The sequence below is a fragment of the Falco punctatus genome, assembly GCF_963210335.1.
Source record: "Falco punctatus genome assembly, chromosome: 7".
NCBI classification, from domain to species: Eukaryota; Metazoa; Chordata; class Aves; order Falconiformes; family Falconidae; genus Falco; species Falco punctatus.
Window position 1 is genome coordinate 58,338,766 of NC_137587.1, and position 26,246 is coordinate 58,365,011.

Genomic DNA, 26,246 nt, shown 5'->3' on the forward strand with positions numbered 1-26,246 from the left:
GTTAAGCAAGATGCAAGCTGCTAAATGTCAGCTTTTAAACTCGTTAGCATTTACGTTTAACTGTTTCGGGGATGGAGGGGGGGGGGGGATAAAAAAGAAAAATCAACAGAGCACACGTACTACTTAAAATCTCCACATGGTCCTTCGTGAGCTGAGGATAAAGTAATACCTATATTCTTTTAAAAATAACAAAAATAATAATCAAGTATAATGAAAGCACATCAAGAAACAAACTGTACAATTTCTGAACTGCACTGTTTATTTTGCTGCTTGAAACCTAAGTGACAGTATGCCACTATAATTATGGGGTTTCTTCTAAACCTTTACTACACTGCAGGTACAGAAATATACGGACACATTTTTGGAGAATTGACATTTTGCAAAATGCAGCAAACATTTCAATTTATACATGAGAAAAGGAAGTGTTCAAAAGGGTATGCATTTCAAGTTATTGCAGGTTATTTCTGTGAGAGAATTTCTGCAGGTAAAACATGTTTAAATTTAACCAACAGTAACGTGTCAGTGTATTTAAAATCATGACAAAAATCTTCTCTCTGGTCATTAACTGCCCTTTGACAAATTACTAGGATGTTGTATGTACAGGGCAAGATGTCAATACAGCATAAATCCCGTGGCATTTTGGTTTTCTTCTGGAGATTAAAGCTGTTTTTTTCTTGGGATAAATGCAGCAGCAAAACACAAACCAGCTGATCAAAAAAGCACTTCTGCCATAACTCCAATAATTTCAGGGCACACCAACTGACAGTAGTTTTGCCATTCCCAGTTCTTTTAAGGTTTACATCACTGCACTGTTGCCTTAAGTACGTTTGTAAAAGCTTGTTTTCTGTTAGGCCAGCTTGCTGACTACAGCCTGGTTGAGAGAATTTAGTTGGTTGGTCCATTTATCTAACGCAGTATACCGTGCACCACCCCTCTTCTGATGATCCAGTTCTAGGAGCTGGTTGACTTGATCAATTCGGCCATGTATAGTGCTAGAAGTAAATAAATAAATAACCATAAATTGCTAATGTAAATGGAAGTAGGAGCTGACAATAAATCAGAGGTAAAATAAGAGGTTGCTTTACACAATGGAGACACAAAGTCCATTTCAGAATTCAGCACTTACATAATACATTATCCTGGGTAGTACTACCTATTTAATTGTCATGATTGGAAATCAAATGAACTACTTCATTGGGCAATGCGTATTTTATCTGCCTAGCTATGACCTACATATAAAGTCTGAAGCAATAAAAGGTAAACAGTTCTTGAAAGTCAAGGAATCATGAATAATGGAGATTTATGTAACAAGAAATTACACTATAAATCTCGGTATGAATTATATTTTCCTAGTAGATATAACAAGTTACCTTTATAAAAAAAGATTTTACAAATTGTAGGTAAGTTTTTCCAATCAAGGAGAGCAGACTACTAATTTGTCAACTTGAAAACGTACTTGAAAATATACATGGGTACAAGCAGAAATTACAAATAATATTAAATTTCATAATTTTATAATAATTCGAGTAGTTTATTATATAATTCAAAAATATAAACATGCCACTCAGTCTCTCTTGTATAATCTTCTTCGCTCACATCTCACAAACATACTTCATGGCTCATAAGCCAAGCAAATACAAAGACAGCAGCATTACCTTTCAGTTCTAGCATCAACCAGTATTGCAACAATGTACAAAAATGGTTTGTTGCTTCTTGTATACTTTGATTATTTTAAAGTAACCAAAAGATCAGTAATCAAGAATAAAGTACATACTTATCCAATATGCACTGCACAAGCAAGCTTTCCACATCAGCTACATCTATGTTTAACTCCTAAAAGAAAAAGAAAACTCATCATGCTGCTACACTGTTTTGCAATGTTAAATCCTTCCAATCTTTACTTTCATGTACAGAATTTGTTTTCACTTCAAAAGTATCAAGTCAATAATGAACTCTCAAGCAAAAGAACTCCACCCAAAGCATGACCAATGATCAAGAGATCAGTAATTTTTCAGAAAAGGCTGAAGAGGCTAAAGCAAAATTTTGGAAGCTCCAAAAATTAGTTGCTTTGCTGACTTACTGGGTGGTGGTGGTGGGGGGAAATCCAAGCAAAAAATAACAAAAAACTCCCACAAAAATCCCCACCACCACAACCAAAAAAACCCAACTAAAAAAAAAAAAAAAAACAAACAACCACAACAAAAAAAACCAACCCAAAACCCAAAAAACAAACCAAAACAACACAAATCCCCAAGAAATAAAATGAGACAATAATTATCAGAAAAGAATGGGTCTGTACTCAAAATGATTTAGAGGACTAACTGCATCTTCTGGCTCAAGCAAGTTTTAAAAATGTTAAGACCAACTTAAAAAACCCCCAACAAACAGAGAATTCTAAAGAGAATTTAAGTGTAAAAATAAGCATCAGTACTTGATGATATATTTTGGAATGCTGTGAATTTTTGCAAGGAAAAAAATCACAGACTCAAAGAAGATGAAAATAGTAATCTATTGTCACTGAGTTTTGACTTTGTTCTTTCCAGACTAGGGAATGAAATCAGTGATTCCAGTATAATAGTTGGTTTGTTCTATTACCACAGTTCTGTAACTCACACAACACAGACATTTGAAAATCTCTTCTGAACAAAAGGAGTTCGTATTTGGATTCTTATGTTCATAAAATTTAGGCTCATAATTACATTTTGCGTTATAGAATTTTTTTTATATTTCTCTTCAGAAAAGTGCTTTTCTACACCGAGTAGAATATGGTAATCAAATATTTTAGAAGTATATCATAGCACACATTATAAAAAGCATTAGGACATCACTTGAAATTTACATTTCCACACTGCAAAGCTGCCAGCAGTGCAGTGCATAGTACTGCTTTATGGTTTAGATTGTGTTTTAGATGTTCTATTTCTGGAAGCACTGTATTTATTTAAGAGCTTTTATTCACAATTAATCATTTACTTACGCAAACACAAGGCTCCACGGACACATACCTTAGAAATAAAAGGAATATGTATTCTTGTGTAAGGCTTAATTAATTTTATAAGCACTTGTGTTCTGATGTTTCGCAAAAGCTCTGTAAGAGAAGAAAAAAATTTAATACTGTAATAACAACAGACTGAAATAAATATGCCATACAGCTCCATACAGCAAGATACCCTAAATACTATCATCTTTTTTCAGAGATGGGAAGAACAGCAAGATAAAGGTACCCTCTTTTTCCAGGGATCCAAGCAATATGTAACTCTGAAGATGGCCAGGTAAGAGTTAAAAACTCTTTAAACATGGACCAATGTATTCCCTGGTAAAAGCTTAAATTACTGAAACTAACTGGATAAATCATACGGATTACTGCACAGTATGTCTGCCCCTTTAATTTATGGCCAGAATGCTTGCCTTGTTCCGAAGGGAGAAAAGGCGTTCTTAAGGGTTTGAAACTTAAGTTTGCGTGCATTTACCTTCATGGGGAATATTCACATTTTCAGTTAAAAGATCAGGGCCTAGTAGTACAATTAAGATGAGGAATTGAAGAAGTACAAAACAGAGTCTGCATGAAGTGGCTGATTTTGCTTAGGTAAGATAGTGCAGCCATAGTTTTAGAAATTTTTACATTATTAAAGAAAATTTGAATAAAATGAAAGCATAAATTACAATCGTAAAATTAACTGAAAAAGAGCGAGATCCATTTTTACCTAACTAGTTACACAAGGACTGTTTATATAATGAAAAATACTACCGAAGACCAGATTAGGTATCTCAATAAAACTAAGGAGATTAAAATGAGGCAAGGTATGTAAACGTTATAACCACAAACATATTCTGTATCACCGCAGAGAGAAAAAAGAAGAGACTGTCTTTTTCCCCTCTGGGTAACACTAGCAGACTATTATCATATAAGGGGTGAAACTCAATTTCTCTTCAATCCTTTGATTCAACTGTCCTCTCCCCGTCTTGCTTTCCAGTTCTGTCATACTTTCTTCCTTAAGCATCCATCTCTCTAATCTTACAGAGTCTCCCTACAAGAATTTGAAGCTTACCAGCAGTCGACACGTAACAGCAGTAGAGGGGTTATATTTAGTTTCCCCTGCTGTTTGCCATGTTCTCTTTTACAAACAAGAAGTCTAAGAAAACCAGGTCTCTGGATTTAACTCTTTTCTTTCATGTAACTATCCAGCTAAATGACCTTGCAATGTCACAGTAAGCCCTATGCTTGATGAAAACAGTAGATATCTGAAAAACCAGACACTATATTCAAGCAAAGAGACTTTTATATTCTCAGCTGTATGACAAATGAAGAGGCAACTTTATTTTGTCACGTTAAAGGAATGGAAGGGCATGTGTTAATGTGTTTTATTATAGGTGCTATAAATGCAAACATTGTTTTCAACAAATACATTAGAATTATGTATCTTGTTACATACTCTATAACTACTCATTTATTAATGCAGCTTTCATTACATTGTCTACACAGTTTGTCTTTAATCTGAAGCAGAAAATTAACCTTATAAACTAGCAAACAAACAACTTTTATCAGGGTTGCCCTCATTTAATCCTTACAATGGAAAAATCCCCACCACTCAAAACATTCAGTGCCTAACATCACCATAGATATTATCTTAGAATATCTACTCTTGCTAGAACTTTCTCCATCATTCCTGCAATTCTTCAGAGTCATTCTACATGCCTGGATGCATGGTGGCCTTGACCAGCTTCTGAAGAACTTGGAAACAGTAAAGGGAATTGTCCACAACTAATTACAAAGAACTCCCATTCTACCAAGAAGAAAAATAAACTGGGGGGGGAGGTGGGGGGAAGCAGCTTACCAAGGTATGAAAACAAGGATTAAAATAGCCTACAAAAATACCTTCAATGTGCTCCCTTATGAAGGGATCGTCCATGATGTTGCTGTGATTTGTTTTCAGAATCTTCTCAAATTCAGTGATGTCGTTATTCTGATAGGCACTTCAAAAAAATCAAGAGATTGAATTACTCTCTTTAAAAGTTAAACACACTCGTAAGACTGTGTTCTACATCATCTAAAAAAAACCCCATATTAAGTGTTGGTGGCAAATAATTATATTCAGAACCTTTATAAGGAAGAACTATTTCAAGATAAGATGCAACTGAAATGACCCTTCTCCTACTTCAATTGAAGTAGCATTTACAAAAGTTTCGTATGAAGATTCAGTTATTCCGCAAGTGCACTCTTGTTTCAAAACTTCTGTACTTTAAGGAGGTATTCTTTAAAAAAAAGCTTGACCCTAAAAATAACCAATTTTGAAAAATATCTTTACTTGAATTTCGGCTTCATGAAGCTATACTTCATGGAACAAATAAGAGCTAAAAAGAGTCTAGCGGGCTGCTGCTCTTTCTAGAAATGTCCATCTTTAGCTGAATTCTAAAAATGCTGGAAGATGGAAGAAATCCTGACTTCCAAGGCTAACCATCAGTAATTCTGGCATAATATTACTTTTTACATTTTTATTTATAGCTTATTTTTAGTATATATATCACTTAATTAGTCAATCTTGTTTTCTGAGAAAGGATTACAAAAATAAGGTGGGTTTAGACACCTATTGTTCAGTAGTGGCACCACAGCATCATTTAAAAGGCAAGAGCTGTAACCACTGAAACAAGACCTTTTCCTTGAAATATAATGGTTATACAATTAAAATCTATCTTTTCTTACAGGACCAGTCAACTGTGATAGGGAATAGCTACTAACTAATCAAACTTACACAATAATTCAGTTATTATTAAGCTACAGACTATCAATACTTAACCTGAAAGACATAGTGTCCAACATATGCTTTCAACTTCTGTTTAATACTACATCAAACATTTTAAAAACATCTGTTTTTCCTTCATAGTCTCTGTATATTTTCAAATTGTTTTCAAACTGATAAAAACAAAAAAAGCATCCTTTATTATCAGTAAAATAGGCAAGAAAAAGACCTGTAAGGTGGAACTTGAGGAGTTTGTAAATGGAGTTAAACGAGTGGAATGGACTGTATCACATGAAACCAGTAAATTTTACTTCATAATTAAAAGGAATTTCAGGTAAGTATATTTTATGGTTTATTCCAGAAGTGTCTCTTTATCACAAGTAAAACATTCAAGATCCCAATATAGAGTATAGGAAGAATTAAAAACATATTTGTAATCTTTGGAATTGATTTAATCTTCTGCATATTTCTTGTCTACACTGCTTTAATTGCATTATTGATTTTAAAGAAGCAGTTATACTCAAATGTCAAGATAAAAGATATAAATTAAGAATATGAATAAAATCAGATTGGGTAAGGCCATCTGGAGTCCCTTCTGCCTCAAATTCACATGAAACTTTGACAGTGAAGTAGAAAAGGCATGTCTAAAGTGGAATTATTGGAAACAGTCCCTTAATAACTGCCAAATAATTTTTTCATCGTTACGTCAATAATGGGTGAATGTCCTTGCTTTCAGAAACAATTTGCATGCATACAATGGTACAGTACTGTATCAGTATCAGAGCATGGTTTTTTCCAACATGAGATCAATTGTGTATTTCAAAATGTGAACAGGCATTACTTCTTACGTAATGAAAAGGTGGGAAAAGTTTTCTAACCCACCATTCTTTTCTTTTACTTTATAAAGACAGGATACAGTGATTGGAACAGATTAGCTTCAAAGCACAGTATACAAAAACTGCCTCAGTTCAATTTATTTTGCTTGATGATTTTAATACACTGAAAGTTCTCACATCACAGCTGCCTCTAAGAGGTAACAAGGCCTTCTTTTGATTTTCACATGATTGAAGGATAGATCACTTGAGATTTCAGTTTCATATTCCTAAATTATGAAACTCCTTTAGTAATCATGACATCCATGCATCCAGTTATTCTGTTGGCTTTGGTATGAGACGACAGTCATCTCAGTTCCTCATATATAATCAGCCAAACCCTAAAGACCAGTTGCAGTAGAAGGTGGGACAACTTTATTTAATGGAAAAAATGAGGGTTTTGCCATTGCCTAAGAAACTCAGCATAGCAGAAGATAACAGCATGTTTCTGTACCCCTACCTGGTATAGTACAGATACTCTGGTATGTCATAGTAAGTTTTTCTTGAGAAAAACAGTTAACAAATATATGCCCAATATTTATGAAATAACTTTGTTAGCTGTGCACAGAAAAGCCATCTCCAAAAATATTCCATTTCAGGTTTGGAAACTACATAATTTTTGTTTTTTGTTCTCCAGAAAAATTAAAAACTTACCTTACTAAATTTGTCATTGCTAGAATCTCTGGATCATTTTTGTATGGTTTAGCCTACACAGAACAGAAAGCACAACATGCATGTTTAGATTTTAAATATTTTTTTCCATCTTCATCTTTTGGGTAAATTCCCTATCAATTCAGAAAAGGGTTGGAAAAAAGGGAAGAAAAAAATTATACCTCCTGAGAGTCAAATGGATTTATTCCAGATTTCATAAGCATGTTTGCTAGGACCAAGTATTTTAAGCAAGTGGTTCTTCTGGGGCTCCCTGATTCATCATAATTCTTGAACGCTTCAAAAAAATCAGTATGTGCCTTTTCAAACTCTCCTTCTCTTAAGTGCATTTTGCCTCCACATTCTGAAAAAAAAACCACAGATGAAGAGAAAAGGAACACTGCGTGCTTGTTGCTGACTACAATAATTGTACTCAGAAGTTCCAAGCTATTTCTAAATAGATTACTGAAATATTTTCAGGAGTCTTTTCATTCTCTAAAATAGCTAGAAAAAAAAGCATTAGGGCCTTCACATACAGCACTGCCATTTGAATAAACCCTATTTCAAAGAAGAAAAAACAAAACTCAACCCACACAATAAATCTAAAAGAACACTAATCTTCACAGCCAATCATTATTTTAACCTTATGTTAAAATACTGTAAAAACTGACATGGAATTTATCTCCATTTCAAAGGCAAGAGACTCCCTATATTTATGGAGTTTTCCCCAATCTGTTGAACAGAACCACACAGAAAAACTGAGAAACACTGTAGATCTCCTTTTACTTCTGAAGTACCCCACTGCTGCCCGATTGTCTGTGCAAGTGCCTACCCCACACCCAGGGGAAGAGGGGAGGTATTCTGGAGAAAGTGTTTTTCAAGATACACAGCATGTTTCCACTATAATTCATCATTACAGATAATAAACAGTGTTTTCAAAACACATCTTAAAGCCCTTTGGTTCCTGATGAATTTTCAAGAGGTGAGACATCGAGCACAAATTCACAGAAGGGGATTACAGAATAGCAGTCCCTTCCAGCCTTTTTGTCCTTTGCAAATGCCTTTGTATTTATCCTTTGTTGCCTGCCATGGTGTCAAACAGCTCAAGTCTTCCTCTTGTTCTTCTGTTGCTTCTCTCCTACACTATATTTAGCCAACAGTCCTGCCCTTCTGAGCAGTGCATCTGGTACTTAGGCACCAGAACAGCAGAGCTGAAGTCCTACAGGCGGCAAACATTAAATAATGAGACAGTAGCCACTGCATTTGTATATGGTTTGCCTGCCTCTGAATCTACAGGATCCTCTCTCTTTATACTTGGAACTGGAAAAAACATTATCAGTTTTTCATAAAACTAATCTATGCAAAGAAGTTAAATGAAAAATTCAAGATTAACTTGCCTCTGATAACTCCCATGATCAGTGGATGAGGAATGGCTGACTTGATGTGCAATGACTGTTCATATAGTGCTTTAAGTTTTTTGTTATTTTTCTGTGCTGTATACATTTGAATTTCCAAAGCATAGATTTCCAATAGTTGAGTACCTTTTTTTAGATCATCTTCCCCATCATCAGTCTAGGATAGATTAAGTAATAAATACTGTGAAATTTTAAGAAAACAGTGATTTCAGTTTTACACTAGTAAAAAACTGATTACCTAATACACTCAGTAATTTCCTGTCAGAAATTAGGATATTCCTAAAACTTTAAAATCTTGATATAACTATTAGCACAAAACATACCAGTTCTCACAAGATCTTACCACAGGCCAAGTTCTGAAGCAATTTATTAACGAAAGTATTTTTGTTTAATTGATTTCCTCAGAACTTTTACCGTTTACTCTTCAACTTTCCTTAAACCACACTCTCAGTATATAATGCAATGTATATGCAATGTATATGCATATGTATATGCAGTATATGCAATGACTGACACACATACAAATATATAATACATATGATTTCTGCTGCCTATAACAAGCAGCAGGCTGCATGGCTAATTTTTTTTTTCCTTCCAAATGCAAAATTAACAGCAGTATTTTCAGTTTTGAGTAAAGCTCACTTGGAATCTTCACTATATTTTAAAATAAATGTCTATGCATTATTTATTATTCACATGTGCTTCTCATCCTTGCAGCTGACTATAAGGAAACTTAATCAGCAGTTGGGAATAATTTTTAAAAAAATCATCTTTAAGCAAGGAATAAAACACTTAGCATTTTTTGTTCGTGTTATCAAACAGGTAACAAATTAAAGCAGGCTCTGTACCAAAGCTCAGTAGCATGCCTCAAAGACCAATAACAGAAACAGATGTAAACAATAAAATAAATGTTTACTAAGCTACAGTGATTTAGAATATAAAGGTACCTGGCACGACTGATGCAGCTGACGCAAAATCTTTTGTAGCTTTCCATATTCTTCTCGTTCTAAATATAATTTGCCAAGCTGTAATAAAAAAAAAAAGTTGAAGTACTGAAGTCTATTCAGATTTTACAATTATAATTTGTAAGAGTTAGCTGAAGGTGTCACAAACAAGAGCAAAGAACAGTAAGTTATATATTTTACCTTTGTGTTTGTCTTAAACCACAATCTATCATTCTTAGCATCTTTCAGAGCTTCAAGTGTTGTTTCATAGAATTCCTGAAGCAAATCCATCTGACATAAAAAATCAGAATTCTATAATTGTAAACAGCAAATTTGTACCTGTTAATAAAGTCAATCTGAACAAGCTAAAAGTGCATGCTTGAACTTCAAAATAAGAAAAGTATCTGCATTATACTGAATGTCTGCTTTTAAATTGTAAAGAGCTTCTGAAGTAACAAAAGTAAGTACACTTGCTGTTCTGATAGAAATAGATACAATTAAAAAGTCTTCACATTTTAAGATTTGCAACTATCAATCATGCTAGTGAAAAATGCCACCTTATACAAGCCCATCTTATATAACCAAGTAATAAAATTCTTATGTTGTGTAAAAAAAAGACAGAACACAGGCAACATTGTTCCTACTTGAAAGGAGAAAAACAAAAATTATCTACATATCAAAAAAGATTTACAAAGAGAGAAATGGTGAAAAGGAAAAGATGCTTTCTCCTTTCTCTACTACCAATGTTGCATGAAAGAAACCTCTTGAGCACATCAAACTGTTTCTTTGCATAAAACCTGAAAATACAACATCCAAAATGGAAATCAAAGTGCTGACTGTGACCTTTTAACACAGGTCCTACAGACAATGCATCACTATTGTTTATGGCCATTGTTCTTTCGTGGATAACAGATCCGTGGCTATACATCAAGTTAAGATATCCAGATTGTCTCTCCAGGTCTGGTTCCGCTGTATTTAGCCCAAACACAATGACCTCTGCCAACAAGGTATAGTACAAGACAATCCTTTAGACTATCATTCAATTATTACACTTTCATTGTCCGTAAGTGGCAGGACAGGAAGGACTGATAATGACAGAGGCGTCATCATGAAAGACCAGTGACTCTATATATGCAGGAATTACTTCAGTTAGTTTCTACTCTCTGTAAAGCTTCTACAACACAAAAGAAAAGTTGGGCTGTGTATCTATGAACATGCGCCTAGCTTGCACAGTACACTCAAAACCGGGCAGTACTTAACACCAAAACTTCATTGCAATGTTTTTCAAAGGCTTCCTTCTCCCCTCAAAGTAAAAAAAATAATAGTATTGTTTAATTACAAATTGTGTTTGAGAAGGCAGTTATAGTGTGTAGCTACTATGCTAAAAAAAAAAAAAGTTTTTATTGTTCTTATTAGAATAGCAATCCCAGGTAAATGTTGCCAAAAAAAGATAGACAAATTTATTAAGTTATCTGTGTTGACAGAATCCATTAAATGTGGGAAATATATTTTAACATATGACAGCAATTCATGCTGCAAATGTTCCCCATTAAGATTAAAAAACCCAAAACCAAACCACCATACACAAAAAAGTCCATTGTTAAAAATGCCAGGAGGAAATCCATGAAAATAAAAGACCCAAAGATCTAACCTGCTTGGAAGTAGAGATATAATCAAGAATAGAATTGATGGATTTTTCAGAGTAATTCCTCGTAACTGCACTCCGTATGTAGGTCAATAGCTGTTTATATCTGTTCATCATTTCAGGAAAGTTAGTCTACAAGAAAAAGAAAATTACATTATAATTTTTGTCTTAATCATTAAAAACTGAATTATGTCTTGCAAATACAGATACAGAAAGGAAAGCATAACGGAAAGCCTATGCAGTAGTGGTTGCTATTAGGAACTTTTACATCACCACTTTATACACAAGCAGCAGAATCAGTAATAACTTCAGCAAGACTGCATGGATTAGACATCTAAAATATTTATCTCAACAAAGAAAACAGAGTTGGCTATACAACTATTTGGAATTGTTGTGTATGTAGCATATAAAATTTTCACTGATTTGTTCTGGTGAAGTACACACAGAAGTGTTACTGGTTTCAATGGTATGACACCTCAGAATAGCAAAGACTGAACCTCAAACTTTCAGAGAGTATCAGCTGACTACAGCAACTATTTTGCATCCATTTTGCCTTTGACTTACACCACAATTTCCCTGCCATGTCTGTAGTAGCCATTAAAGGCTGCAAGACATGAATTCTGGCAGATTTAGTTGTCATAGCCATAAATTAAAATAATAACTTAAGATCTCTGGATCAAACACATATTTATGCCATTTACTCTCAAGTGATAGCTGTAATTCCTACCAATTTAAAGTTTATTTTAATCATCTGTTTCAGAGCTTTGAATCCCCATTCTCCTTTTTCACCTTCGAGCTCCAAAACCTGAAACAAAACAATTTTAAAGACAAATTTATAAAAGCTTTATTCAAACCTAAATTGATTTGCATCTTATTTAAAATGTACATAACCCATACATGCCTTTTCCCACCACTCTGTTCCTTTCAAAGCAGTGTTTGACTCTGCCCTGTTCTTCAGTTTTGCTCTTCCCTGATACTATTGAGAAAGTTAGTGAGGGATATGTATCTTACTTAGTTTTCACAACTTAGCTGATGTAGGGAGGGTGAATTGTTATTTATACGTTTTGTTGTTGTAACACCAGACACTAAAATTTAACGTCACTCCATAAATACATACACACAAAAAAGTTGTAACACCCCCTGCAAAACTGACTCAACCCGCCCCTTGACTAAATTAGTCAAAAATTTGCACTTCTGAACTACTATAGTTCCTTCATGTATCAGAAAGGCTTCTAGGCTTTAACATAGTTAATGGATTTTTTTGTAAGCAAAAATTTTAGAGGCTTTTTTGTCATGTATATAATAACGTTATACACTATAAATAAGCCAAGAGAGGCAAAACCCTATTTTTTCTTTAAAAAGTTACATCTGGCATATTGCTTTCTGGCGGCAGTGTGCAAACACTAAAAATTTAAAACTGACACAAAGGAAAGAAACTGTGTCACTAAGTAATTACATGTTTAAAGCTTTGGAATCAGATAGCAAACCAAATATAATACATTACATAAGGCACTGGGGAAACACCGTTTCATTTTAAAAAACCCGAATGGATCTGGCTTCTGTAGTTAACACATGAAAACACACTTAGCATAGTTTAACTTGGTAAATCCTGAAGATTAAAAACTCAGTTCTGTGATAAAAATATGACTCTTCCATGTCCTATTTATGCCCCCCAAGAATGATCCTGGAAGGCAGTCAGCCAGGAGTCTACATTGTCCAATGATAAACTTAGCACATTAGTAAGTTAAAATATAAACATTATTCTTAAAATTCCAGAAACTAACTCAAATGGTAAGCAAGTATTTTAAAATGTGAATTAATATGAAAATAACAGATAGAACATAAAGACAGAAAACCTTCTGAAAACTGCTTAATGCTGCTTTGGGATCATCTTCCTTCAAAGCTTTGGAATTGTAGTATTGATTTTCCAGATCCACATTTGGTTCAGAATTGCTGTCCTCAGAATATTCCTACATTTTCAGGAAAAGAGAAAAAAACAAATAAAAATCAGAGAAAAAAGAAAGGTTCAGAACTTCTAATACTCTGCTCAAAATTAGTAAAATATAGTAAAACATACTGTTCAAACTGACATGGAATGCTTATATATTAAAAGAAAATCTTCAGATTTCGAGCATGTAGCAGGTATGGACTCTTAGGATGATTTCATCTCTCCTCCATTACTAGGCCAGCCTCACCACCCACCAACACTTGCCTGTCAACAGATTTCTTTCTGGACTAATGAACTCGTAGCTCTACCAACTTTGCCTTTATGACAAGTACAGACTGTATTATTAAAATTCTGCCAAGTTTGGTGTTTAAGGACAGATGGCTAATAGCATATGTCATTTTGGGGGGAGAGCGAACATGCTGGCCACCAGTCTTCTAAAAGGCGCTCTATTATATGACCTTTGCTATCCACAGAAAAGACTGGCTGAGCTGCCACACAAGTAGTGATTCAGCAATGGAGGACATAAAATGCTTCCATGAATCTCTCTCTAAACTGCCTTTTTATGTCATAATGATTCATACTTGTCTAAGGAAATAAAAAAAAAGAATAATGATGATAACAACAGCTGCTTCTGTGCTGAGAAGCAGGAGACAATTGAGAAAATGCTAAAGATACTGCCAAAGAGGGTGGGGTGGGGCATAGACACCATAGTTTAATCAAATAATTACCCATCATGTACACTAGCGCCAAACAAATTAAAGAATTTACTTCTACTAATTATTACTTCATGTTGTGGTTTAACCCCAGCCGGTAACCAAGCACCACACAGCTGCTTGCTCTCACACACACACACCCGCACCCTGAGGGGTGGCAAGGAGAATCGGAAAGGGATGCAACACTCGAGGGTTGAGAGAAGAACAATTTAATAATTTAAACAGAATTAAAAAAGGTAAGAACAACAATAACAATAACAACAACAGTTATAATGAAAAGTTGGGGAAAAAGGATAAAATCCAAAGGAAAAGGGAGAAAGGAAAACAAAGGATGCACAGTACAACTGCTCACCACCCGCTGACCCATGCCCAGCCAGCCCCCGAGAAATGACTACCCCCCCAGCTGACCCTCCAAGTTTATATACCAAGCGTGACATCCCATGGTATGGAATACCTCCCTGGCTGGTTCAGGTCAGCTGACCTGGTCGTGTCCCTTCCCAGTCTCTTGTGCCCCTCCAGCCCTCTGGCTGGCAAAGCCCAAGAAACCAAAAAATCCTCAAACATTACCTTGCAGCAACTACAAACATCAGTGTGTTATCAACGTTGTTCTCACACCATAACCAACACACAGCACTGCACTAGCTACTAAGAAGAAAGTTAACTCCATCCCAGCCACCAGGACAATTCATTAAAAAAAACAAAACAAACAAACAAACAAACAAAAGTACTCCAAGGCTTTTTCTGATGAAAAAACCCTTAAGTAATTTATCTTCTTTTGCTGAAGGACAATGTTACATGCCTGAATTACAAAACACTAACAAAGCTCAAATAAACCTCAAATGAAGTTGTTACACAAGTTAAAAATATTTCACATCTGCATATTCAAGACAACTTTTCTCAACAGAGCGCTTAGCTATTAGGAGATCAACTGCTTAATAGAAACTGTTTAAATCTCCAAGTTATTGTCATCAGAGTAACCTTCCCCTGTAACAATATAAAGAATGCATAGTCAGGTGCCCTTCGTTAAGTTGGAATTTCTTCTTTTACTGTACTACTTCATCAGGCATATTGATTCCTTTGTTCATTCATATATTGCTAATATTAATGGACTCCTTCAAAACCATGGGAAGGAATGAAAAAAAGATGAGGCAAGACAGAAGTTTTAAATTAGCCGTCTCTTCCCTACAGTGCAAGCACATCTTTCAAAGTTTAAGTTTTCTGAAGTTCTAATGGAAAAATTATGGGAGCTAACAGTTGGCCCAATTTCATTAAACATGGTCCTTGAGGTATTTTTCAACCTGCTTCTATTTGTTATAGGTAGGCAAGATGCTCATGTACGTATTGATTTATATTCACATGAAGTATTAGTACTTTAGTCCATTAGAATGAATGGACTTAAAAGCTTACCGAATTCCACAAACCTTTTTTTCTGAATTCTAAGAGAACTAAAAAACTTAATACTGAAAACTGCAAAGAACACAGGAAGGAAGTGTCTTGTTTCATTGGGGTGACTTTCATTTTGGTTAGCTTTGTTTCGTCAGTTCTTTACCCTATTGATCCAACATTGATGGTGCAGCTACAAGAACATATAAATGTCAATAGCTGTAAGTGTACCAGGCACCCTATGACGATATACACTGCCAAAGCTTAAACAGCATGTAAGATACTTGTAATCAGCTGATGTTTATACTAAACTTGAACAATGGGGAATATTTTTGGCAGAAGTATCTATTTGTACACAAATAAAAGTAAACTAAATTAATTCCTTTTAGGAAGCAATGTGCTCTGTTAGCCTGAAGCCAGAAACATCTAAATGTTCACCTTAACTCTGGCAGTGATTCTGAATGTGGACTCATATAGGAAGCCTTTTTTCAGATAATTTTTCTCAATGCTAGCTAAATATCCCATAAAGCTATTTTTGTAATAATATTAATACATAACAAGGAGTAAGTTTAATGTCCAGAGATAATTTTTTTCTAATGGAAATACTCTGAAACGCATCAAAGGTAGTCGGCTTATGTTCTCACAGCTATATTTTTCCTTCACTCTATGCCTCTTTGCCTTTCATCAAATTTAGGATGCTGACATGGACTCAAAGCTAAGGGAGATAGGGCTTTCCTACTTCCAGGAAATGCTATGTAAGGTGCTTGCTTTAAGACATATTTAGACTTAATGGCTGTGAAGAAAACTTTAAAGCCATGAACCAAGTATGAGATGATGCCATGAATCTCTAGACAATTAAAAATAAAACCCAGCCATGCAGATACTGCATCTTAATTTGCATCAATGTCCAATTATGCCAGTGCTGAACAGTTCAGAAGAACCAGCACTCTACCTTCTTTTGATGCAGAAATGGCTTAGTGCTGTATGATATCAATGTGAGAACATTTCGCTTTTTTCAAAAGCAAAAGGAAAGAAGGAAGAAAAGTGTGAAGCTGTATCCTCAAAGTTCAAAACAAGAAAAAGATGCATTTCCTTCCCAGTACTGAAAAGTTCTTTTAACAATAAATTCATATACCAAATGCCTAACCTTTCCTCACCCTCATTTTCAATACTCCTGCTTCCTGTCAGAACAACTTCCCCAACTCAACTCTTCCAGGTAGAAATTTTGTTGCATCAAACAATGCAATACCAAACTAAAAATGTACAAAAATTAATAGAAAGAATAGAATATCAGGTTTACAAAAAGGATTTCTACTTAACTCTCAAAATCTCTTCTATACCATCTAGAACTAGTATTCTGCATAATAAAGAACATTCTTAATTATAACTTCAAGATACAAAAGCACCTGTGTGATATACTTTAGCCCCAGCGGATGTAAAAAAAAGCAACAGGCCTAAAAAACTGACAGAAGTCAGCATACACAGAACTGATCTTTGAAACCCATTTGGTTCTCCCTTCCTGAGAGGATCAAAACAAACAAGTGGGTTTTTTTATTATTACTCATGAAATCAGAAAGCCCTGATACAGCTTTTTAAAAAATGTAGTTTTAAAAAAGTTAAGACATTATTTAAGCATTGCTTCATTGAAAATCTGCATGTTCTAAATGTAGTCAGTTATAAACAATCCAATCCCATCACATCACTTTTTGGAGGAAGAAAAATTATCACACTAGCTCAATTGTAATGGAGATAGAACCTCTGATGTAGCTTACTCTGCCTGGAACATAGTTCTTTCAAATAATTTTAATGAAAGTTAAATTAGTATCAAGGAACCAATTTAATTTACAAGTCTTGTATTAAGTTTTCAGAAATTTAATTTCACCTAGTACTAAAAAGCTTTAAAACATTAAGCCTCAGCTTCTAAAACTAACACATATAGAAGACAATTCACCCCCGTCAGCTTTATTCATCCTTTTTAGGGCATGGACCCATTTGCAGTTTCTCCAGCAGCAAAGGCAGGTTAAAAGCATCCAGCACTCCCCGACCCCTTGCTCATTTCTGGTCCTAGGATTCCCCTTCCCCTTCCCTGCAGCAATTCAACATTTTATGCTGTACGAGTCCTTGATGACGGCTGATCCTGCTTGGGTTGAGAGAACAGACCCGCCAGTGCTTACACAGATGCAGTCCTGAGACTGGTGAGCTATGGCAGAGGAGCAGGTGACATGGAGGGTAAGAAAACCAGCTGTGGTTTCAGAAAACTGTAGCCGAGGCCTTAGTCAATGTGGTCTCCAGAGATTATATAGGGCTCTTGAAGCATGACACCTCTCCTCACAGACAGAATAGGGTACATGAACTTGGAAACCATAACACTGTATCGGTGACATTTAGGAGTAGACTTGTGGTATTCTAGCAGATTGGAGTGGCACGTTAATCTGGTACAGTTAAACATGTACAAACCCAAAGACATATTTTGTGAAAATGCCCATTGTTTAGTTACTAATTTTTTTGCCTCCTCTCTTGCCTAAAGAACTTCCCTAACCTCTACATTGAAAGTGGAGTGATAATCCAGAAAAAAACAAACTTCTGCTTCTCTGTGTATCATTCACTATCTGTATAGCAGCCAAACTCCTACTTTGCCAACCTTTTAAAAAAAATAAAATAAAAGAGAAAGTAACCATTCAGAAGATAACTTTCCAGACAGAAGACACAACACAGAGTTCTATTTCTGTAGAAACCTATCCTTCAGGGACATTATTAACAATACTTATTACTGTCAATTTTCAATTGCTGGTAATTTTACCAAATTTCAACCATGCGACTGACTGAAAACATGCTTTTTTTGAGAAGTGCAGTTGTTTCTGAGAGTAAGTCTGGTACAAAGTTGATGTTACTTCAGCTAACTGTGTTTCATAACCATGGCATTTAGGAGGTCTGCTAACTCTAGGATTTGGAGCGAAGACCTGATATTTTGCAAGAGAACTAGTGATGTGGGTTTGAGGGGGGGAGTGGTTGGTTTGTTTGGGTTTTTTTAAAAAACAACACAAAAATGCCCAAATGAGGCCAACTGGAAAAAAAAAAAATTCCTCATGGTATTAATACAGTAGCTTGCCAGCTAGATTTGTTGAACATTTCATCCACAATGAACATGCACTATTTTGCACTGGCCACAAGTGACCAACTGAACACCATCCCAGCACTAAGTACAACTTTCTCTGCATTTGCTCTTCCTGGACCACTGGCCCCCAGGCAGCAGGACAAAAGCCAAGTAACAGTTTCTATGTGCATTTGCCACCGGTATCCAGGCACATGAATATAAAGAAAGCAATCAGGCTGGAATGCAAAAGAGTAAAGAGGAAAGGAACAGAGACAAACCGTGAGACTAGAAACAGTGAGTGTGCTTCGTCTAAGAAGTCTGCAACCCCTCAACCATGCATTGGGAGTCCTGGGTTTCTTTTTCATATTCCAGGTGTCTCTGCTTTTCTGCTCCTATTCACTAACTCTGCAAGTCATCTTGTGTCTGCTGGCTCACACCAGGGCTGACACCAGGAATAAGTCTGTGAAGCCAGCAATTTGCAATGGGGTCAGCACAGTTCTGTGGAAAGACAGGGCTCTGCCTTTATTTATTTTTTTTTTAAGCAGAAGTTGGAAGATGCACAGAAATGAGACAGGAGACTGAAGAAAGAAAAAAATAGTATTATGACATGTAAAGAGGGTGGAAGCGTCTTTTCTTTCACCCTCTGTCACACAGCTCTCCTATAGTTAAGTGCGTCCTTTTCTAAAAGTCCAGGTTTTAGCACGACTTTAGATTTAATTTACTTCTGTTTAATACTCAACTGTGTATCAGATCCTGGGGAGCTCAGCTCTGAACGGAGTGCTAAATAACTCTCCCAAACCACTCCCCCCCCCACCCAACAAACAACCAGAACTTACTGACACTTGGTCAGATGGAAAGAATTTACTAATCATTCTCATGCTTTTTGGTCCAGTATCTCCTTCCGAGACATTATGGTAATGAGAAAAATAAGCCCCAAATATATTAATTCTGTGTTTAAAGATGAGTCTGAAGAGAACGCATAAAATAAAATATCAGGTCACACACTGAATCAATATAAAATAGTAATTAATTCAGAGAATAGTATATGCTATGTCCTCTGTGAAGCTCATGGTTTTTTTTAATCACATACTAATGTAATTAAACATAGAAAAGAAACAGAAAAGGGTAAAGTGGATCCGCTTGATTTGCTATCTGCCTAGTTCTGAATGCTTGTTTTTGCAGCATTATCACTTTCTTGTTTGCAATATGCATGTAGTTTTTAAAACTACAGCAATACTGAAACATAAAGAATTGGGAAGAAGTACAAGTATCTGCATGAAATTTCAACTATCTATTAAAAAACCATCAATATAAGGTAGGGGGAAATTCCCTGTCTATTGATGAGACTGCTTAACAAGCTTGGGAACATACAGAAATTCCTTCTGAAATGGACTATATTTCTCCCTGTTGGAAAGAAATAAGTGAATAAATTCGTGTTTACGAAGCTGCCATTCTGAGAGCTTGAAATAAAATGTAAGACTGTATTTCCTAGTTATCAACACAGCCCGAAAAGGGAAATCCTCAGTAATCTGAAAGCATGCTTTCCATATTTGAGCCATGTCAACCCCCATGAACCTGTAGCCATCTCACCAAGGTGCAACCTGCTGGCTGTTTACTGGAAGCGCACACAGCTCTTCTACTGAAGTCACTGAAATAATACAATTCCATAACATAAAAGGACAAGTTGCTCAGCGAACAGATTTGACTATCCTTCCCCCAGATTAATTTTCAAGTTGAACTTCAGAACACAAAAAAAGATGTGTCATTAAGAATACCAGCGACAAATTCATTAAAACAAACAAACAAAAATAATCAAGTAGCTGTATTACAACTGTCAATATGTTGTCATTGTACAATGAAAAGAATCAATTTCTGAGGAAAGGCTGAGTTTAGTCTCCAAGTAAATTTTAAATGTAGCTGTTTGTCTGAGACTGAAAACAAAAAAGTTCACAATGGTCCTTCCCTCTTTCTGCTTCTCCACCCTCAAGCTGAAACGAGTAAACAGAACCTGGACTGACAACACATAAGGCACCTAACAGCACCAAACTAGAAATTAAAATTGAGTGGTTTTCATAATGACCAGTAAACATTATTCTGTTCACTGAAGCATAGAGTGGAATAATTCATGTTATAATCAAGGCTGTCACTGTACATTACTAGCAAATTGTGCATCCAGGCTCATCCACCCGCGAATATAAATGGAATTTTTTCCTCCCATCGAGACCTCCAACAGATACAAGTTAACTTCTATAGAAGCAGCCAAGGTCATTTACATGCAAAAGCTTGACTTTTAACCCAATGAAAACCTAAGCAGAAACAGTCCGCTATGATCAGTAAAGTGGGTAGTCTTCAGTTGTTTACAGTGTAGTAATTACTCTAATTATACAAAAATGCATGATGAAGCTGGGAAAGAGCTAGGCCTACAGACTATCTGTTCACAATTCAGTTCAAGTGCAAACATTTGCATCCTTTAAGGAAATTTAACTGGCTGGTTCTACACAGTCAGCAGGTCAAGAGCACATTTAAAGAGGAACAGCCATAATCACTTCTAACAAAAGCTGACAAAATGAACACTTTTTTGGGAGCCTTCTTTGCACTACTATTTTTAGGCTAGTAGCGACCCTGGCAGACCTGAATCTAGTTTTATCATACTGTATTTTGACAAAACAGCTATTTATTCTTTCATTAACTCTTTCTGTAATTACCGCCTCTCCTCCTATTCCTTAAAAAAAAAAAAAAAAAAAAAATCACCAACACTCTCACGTACTCTTTTGTTTTCAATACTGTACTTACCCGAGTATTTTGTCTTATACTCTTTTTTTGTTTGTTTCAAATCCTTCTGCGGCAGCCTTTACACTGAACTTGAGAACCAAGCATCTCCTTCTAGTCTTAGTTTAACTAGATTTATATCAAAATGAAAGGAAGAAACCAGGCCCTGTCTTCAGGGCTCTTAACTATTTTCCAAAACAATTTTGCAGAACACTGCAATTACAGTTTCAAACACATTTAAGAACAACATTCAGTCATGGTTTGTCAGTCCAAGAATGTCTAACTAGTCTAGCCGGAATATTTTTATTCTGAAATTCTGGGTTGTTTTTTCTCCCATCAGTTAGAAATCCGAATTAAATTTTCAAAAATCTGTTTTATTTAAGGATACTTAAGTATTATTTGGTGCTTTAACATAGGATTTACATACAGAAGATAAAAAAAATAACATGCTCCTAACTATTACAAGGAGTATTTTTAAGTTTGGGAAAGGTCTGGGCTAGTAGTAATTAACGATGATGAAAACGTGCCAGGAAGTAACTACTGTCAGGGGCTGAAGTTTGCCACAAGCAAGAAGTTTCAGCAAGGCCTTTCTAATGAGGAAGAAAGTACTTCACAGGAAAAAGTGTCACACCAGAAATTATTCTTGGTGAACACTGACATAACACAACTGAGCTCCGAGCTGCACTCTTACTCAAATTTATATGCAGACAGCTGCATTTAAAGATTGAAAAAACCACAGTTCCAATGGTTTCTCTGCATGCCCAGTTCTCACGTTATGGATATTGAAGATGAATTCTGTTGTGTTTAGTATTCCATTGTTTGTATCACATGGAAAAATAAACACAGTATTTTAAATCAGGACATGGATTTCAGTGTTAATGAATGGAAATTGATTCTCGAATAAACTGGACCAACAAAATATTTTAATAGTCTCAGTGTATTGCCTTCAGAAACCTTGTTTGCAGAAGATTGTGAATTCATTCATGGACCTAAGTGGAACAGTAATGGTTCTTGGAATACTGACACAAGCAGCTCATGTAAGATGGCAACACATGTCATACCGCGCTTTTACGTGAATTTAAAAAAACTCAAAACCAAAACTCAGATGGTTTTATTCTATATCCAATGTCACACAGCTTATTCTGAGCAGCTCATAAACGAATCTGTCCAGAAACTATTTCAGATAAAATCAGAGAAGTCTCTTGCATGAATTCATAAGTAGCAATGATTATCAAGTAATCTGTTAGAAAGCAAGTCTTCCACAAGCATCTGGGGTTCTTCAGTGAAACTGCAGTACTGTAAATACAGGTTTAGCTGAAATGAATGAAATACTCAAGCCTCAACCATACACAGCTTTTTTTAAAAACGCCTCTGATCTAAAAACCTATGCAAAGTTCAGAAAAGCAAAAAACCAACCAATCAAGCTTCAAGCCCCAGTATAAGACAATGGCAATAGAATTACAACTAATCAGACAGCACAGAAAACATTTTTTGTTTCAAATATGACAGCTATTTGGTTTACTAACATAGCACAAGATGGTTTTACTCACTGTAAAAATTTTGTTTTTAATAATCTAAAGCAGACTCGTTACAGTAAAACACTTCAGTTACATTCCCAACTACCCCCCCCGATAAACTGATCTGTTGCTAACTGCAAGCAGCATTTTCTTAACTGCAAAAGCTTAGAACAAAACCTGATGTCAAAATGCAGCTCGATATAACAGCACAACCCCCAAACTCCGCAATTAAGCGGGGGAGGGGGGAAGCTCACCAAGACTATGAAGAAAAAAAGTTAAAAATGAGTATACCCTCGACACGTTGCATCAGAAACCGGCTGTGGGGCCATTTCTTCTCTTCCCCCTTCTCTTCCCCCCACTTTTCCCTCAGTTTGACGCTCACGCAAGCACAAGACTGACATATACCCCCGGGGACCTCCCGCTGCCGCGGGTGGCGAGGAGGGCAGGCAACTTCACGACTTTATTTCGTGCCCGACACTGGGGTCAGAGGAGGAGGAGGAGGAGGAGGGCGGACGGGGGACAGCGCACCGGAGCCCTCCCTTCCCCCTGACCCCCGCGGAAGGCGAACGGGGGCGCAGGCCCGAGGGGGCCGGCCCGGGGCCTGGCTAACCGCCCGGGGCCGAAGCTGGCCCGTTTTCTCCGCGGGGAAGTGGCGGGGCCTGCTCCGAAACCAGCACCCGCCCCTCGCGGCCGCTGCCACCACCCCTCCCGGCCGAGAGGGAACTCAGCCTGTCACCGCTCCCTGACGGGGCAGCGCCCGCCGGGGCGGCGGCCCCGGCCCCCAGCGGCACCGCTCCCGCGAAGCCCCCGCACCGCCGCCCCCCCCTCCCCCCGCGCCCTACCAGGTCGTAGTCCTCTTCATCATCGCACATGAAATCATCCTCCATGTCAGACATCTTGGCCGGAGGACGGGCGGGGGGAGGGGAAGGGGGCCGGCGGAGGGAGGAGGCAGCGAGGACGGCCCCTTCTCCCACAACGCCGCGCGGCTCTGCCCAATGTGGCTCCGCTTCGCCCGGAACCCGCTGCCGCCCGCCCCCGGCCCGGGCCACACGGAGCCCAATCGGTGCTGCACCACCGCCCGTTTCCTCTCCCCGCTAGCAACCGGCCCTAGCAACCGCCGCCGCGCTGCCTCGGCCCCTGGCGCCGGAGGGGCCTCCCCGGGCCACACCGCGGTGGCGCCGGGGCTGGTCGCCGTGTAGCCGGCTGTGAGCGCTGCGAGCCCGACTCCCGCGGGCTGGAGCTGCGAGCCTTGCGGCCGCGCCTCTCTGCATGACAAATTCAAAAACCTCGGCCGCTCGCCGATCCTGGCAGTGTCGCCCAGCCCTCAGTGCAGATTATTTGCCTCACTCGGTGCTGCTGAACGGTTTACGTGCACTCTGTTTTACCTCAAAGACATAACGCTGTAGCAGCAGTTTTAAAAGGCCTAAACTGTAAAAACCACGGGCTTTGCAAAACGTTGGCTTTCTGAAGATACTTACACACTAATTTCTGCTGCCGTCTTTGCCTGAGTGAGGCAAAATCCCTGGACAGGCAAGTTTTGCCTCTCCACAAGGCCTGTACTTCTCACAAACTCCCAGGCACCTTCGCAGGATTTATTGGGTCTCCAGATTTGTCTGTTGTTGGTCATTTTATGTTGTTACAGTTTCTGAAGGGTTGTCACCCCACCCATCGCCATTGCTAAGTGTTTTAAAAACCGTGCTTCTATTTTGCCATTCATACTGATGGGGAGAAAAAAGTTTTACCTCAGAAAGACATGTAAAGCCACAATGAAATTTCCATTTACTATGCTTCTCGAAGTGCAGGCACTTAAAGATTCATGAGTGGAATATTAGGGGCTTTAAGATACCAACACAGACAGTAACCATGAGCGGGTGAGCTTGTAAACACATTCCAAAAGCTCAGCTCCTCTTAAGTGAGTGCAGCCATTCCTCTTGAGGGGTAAACAGGACCTGCGAGACTGCTTGTTTGAGCCAAGCTGGCAGAACTACACACCAGAAAAAATACAAGGGGTAAAAAAAATAATGCTGTAGGGGCTTGTATTGCCAGCTTACTGTTTTCATCCCACGTGCATTTAGCCAGAGCCGGTACTGGCCCCGCTCAGGGCTGCTCCAAGCCCCAGGGCCCGCGGGGGAGCCTGCACCGGGCTGGGGGTAGTTTTTGAAGTTTCTCTGTTGCCACCTACATTCTGACAGGAATGGAGGAAAAAAAACCCTATTTCCTTCACACGTCGCAGCCGCTTTCCTCTCACGTCTGGACTGCGGTGGGCGAGGAGCCGAAGGCAGCGCGGCCCCACCGCCGGGCGCGCTGCGGTGTGCGGTGTGGCTGCGAGAGCAGCCTGCGGGTTCGGCACCGCCGCCTCGGCAGTGCCCTCCCGCCGGGTCGGGTCCGGGTCCGGGTCCGGGTCGGGGAGGAGGCCGGGCTGCCAGCCCCGCCGCCCGGAAGGACGGTGCCTGCCTGTCCCGTGACCGCGGCCCGCCGGAGCCGCCGCACCGCGCCGCTGCCCGCCTCAGCCAGGGGCTGCTGGCGGGGGGAGCGCCATGGCGGCAGACGCCCCCGGCACCCTCCCGGTTCAGCTGGTTGAGCAGCCCAGGTGGGTGGGTCGCTCCCCTCGGGCCCGGGCCCGGCGAGCACGTCCGCGGGAGGGGCGCGGTCTATCCCTGCGCGGGCGGGCGGTGCAGGCGGACCCGGGCGGGTGGGAGGACAGGTGGGACAGCCTGTCTCCATGCCCTGGTCTGAGGTGCGAGAGGGTTCTGACTTGCGGTGTTTTGGTTCGCCTGGACGCAGCCAGCCTGCCCCTTGCCCGCCGCGCCGCCCCGGGAGCCCCCCTGGCGCCGGCACGCCGGCCTGGCCGTGCTTCGATTTTCCCGCCGGCGGCGCGGGGAGGCCCGCGGCCCCCTCCTCACGGGGAGGCCCTGCCGCGGTGCCGGCGCGGTGGCGGGAGCGGGAAGAACTCGCTCATCATGCCTCCCGTCACTTCTGTCAGAATTTTGGGGATACTGGTTACCTCCTCGTCTTTCAGCAACGATTCCCTGGCAGGGCTGAGCCCGGCCCATGGCGGCAGCACTCACCGGCCCAGCCTCTTCCAACCGAACTGAGCTGCAGGCCTTGTGTGGAAGTCGATACACACACAGTTCAGCCTAAGCTTTTTACCTCAGTTGGCAATGGAGAAAGCTCGGTTTTTTAAACTTTTGTTACTTGCGTGTGCTAGCAGCGTGTTTCCCTGCGAGTCAGGTGGGAAGCACAAGGCCGGCGTTGCCAGAGCTGGATGTGTGAAGTTGTGAGGGATGCCTCAGCTTAGCACTTCTGACAGCCATCTCTGATGTAGGTGCTTAAAATGCGGTGTGCGTGTTGCAACATCAAGGCCAAAGCCTGTAAATAGTCTTTCATCAGGCCTGCTTGTAAAACCCACATTAAAAAAAAGAGATCCATCAGCACTTAGATAAACATGCCCCCATGACTGCTCTGTTCTTAGTCTCTTGGTACCAATGCCCACTATAAAAATATCTGTGAAACCAAGAAGCATTCTGAAGGCTGACACAAAAAGGAATAAAGTTAACACCTAG

The 26,246-nt window shown here is 38.8% G+C and overlaps 2 protein-coding genes across 3 annotated transcripts in view; one reads left to right on the forward strand and one right to left on the reverse strand.

Moving 5' to 3' along the window:
- Nucleotides 1–236: 236 nt before the first annotated feature.
- COPS2 (COP9 signalosome subunit 2) lies at nucleotides 237–23,684 on the reverse strand. 2 transcript variants are annotated; one of them, XM_080394677.1, is made up of 13 exons: nucleotides 23,526–23,684; nucleotides 13,116–13,229; nucleotides 11,987–12,064; nucleotides 11,266–11,391; nucleotides 9,816–9,905; nucleotides 9,618–9,695; nucleotides 8,653–8,827; nucleotides 7,441–7,619; nucleotides 7,262–7,314; nucleotides 4,874–4,971; nucleotides 3,003–3,085; nucleotides 1,775–1,833; nucleotides 237–992 (listed from the first exon to the last, which is right to left on the reverse strand). In XM_080394677.1, the coding sequence occupies exons 1-13, from the start codon at nucleotides 23,577–23,579 to the stop codon at nucleotides 848–850; spliced, it is 1,332 nt and encodes a 443-aa protein (XP_080250803.1). In that variant the 5' UTR covers nucleotides 23,580–23,684; the 3' UTR covers nucleotides 237–847. The 2 variants fall into 2 exon arrangements, with proteins under 2 accessions (XP_080250803.1, XP_080250802.1); XM_080394676.1 differs by having other exon boundaries at nucleotides 9,816–9,926.
- Nucleotides 23,685–24,926: 1,242 nt separating this feature from the next.
- Nucleotides 24,927–26,246, forward strand: part of GALK2 (galactokinase 2) — a 48,954-nt gene continuing 47,634 nt past the window's right edge. The window contains exon 1 of the mRNA XM_080394675.1: nucleotides 24,927–25,273. Coding sequence (XP_080250801.1) covers nucleotides 25,221–25,273 — 53 coding nt within the window. The 5' untranslated portion in view covers nucleotides 24,927–25,220. The remainder of the gene's footprint in view (nucleotides 25,274–26,246) is intronic.

What these genes read in the sequence shown, in the direction of transcription:
- COPS2 (XM_080394676.1), bottom strand. Translation starts at nt 23,579, where the DNA reads ATGTCTGACATGGAGGATGATTTCATGTGCGATGATGAAGAGGACTAC. An exon ending in AGCTGCATCAGTCGTGCCAG is followed by an intron (nt 8,828 to 9,617) that starts GTACCTTTATAT and finishes AATCTATCCTAG; the next exon opens with ACTGATGATGGGGAAGATGA. An exon ending in GATCATGGGAGTTATCAGAG is followed by an intron (nt 7,620 to 8,652) that starts GCAAGTTAATCT and finishes TTTTTTTTTCAG; the next exon opens with AATGTGGAGGCAAAATGCAC.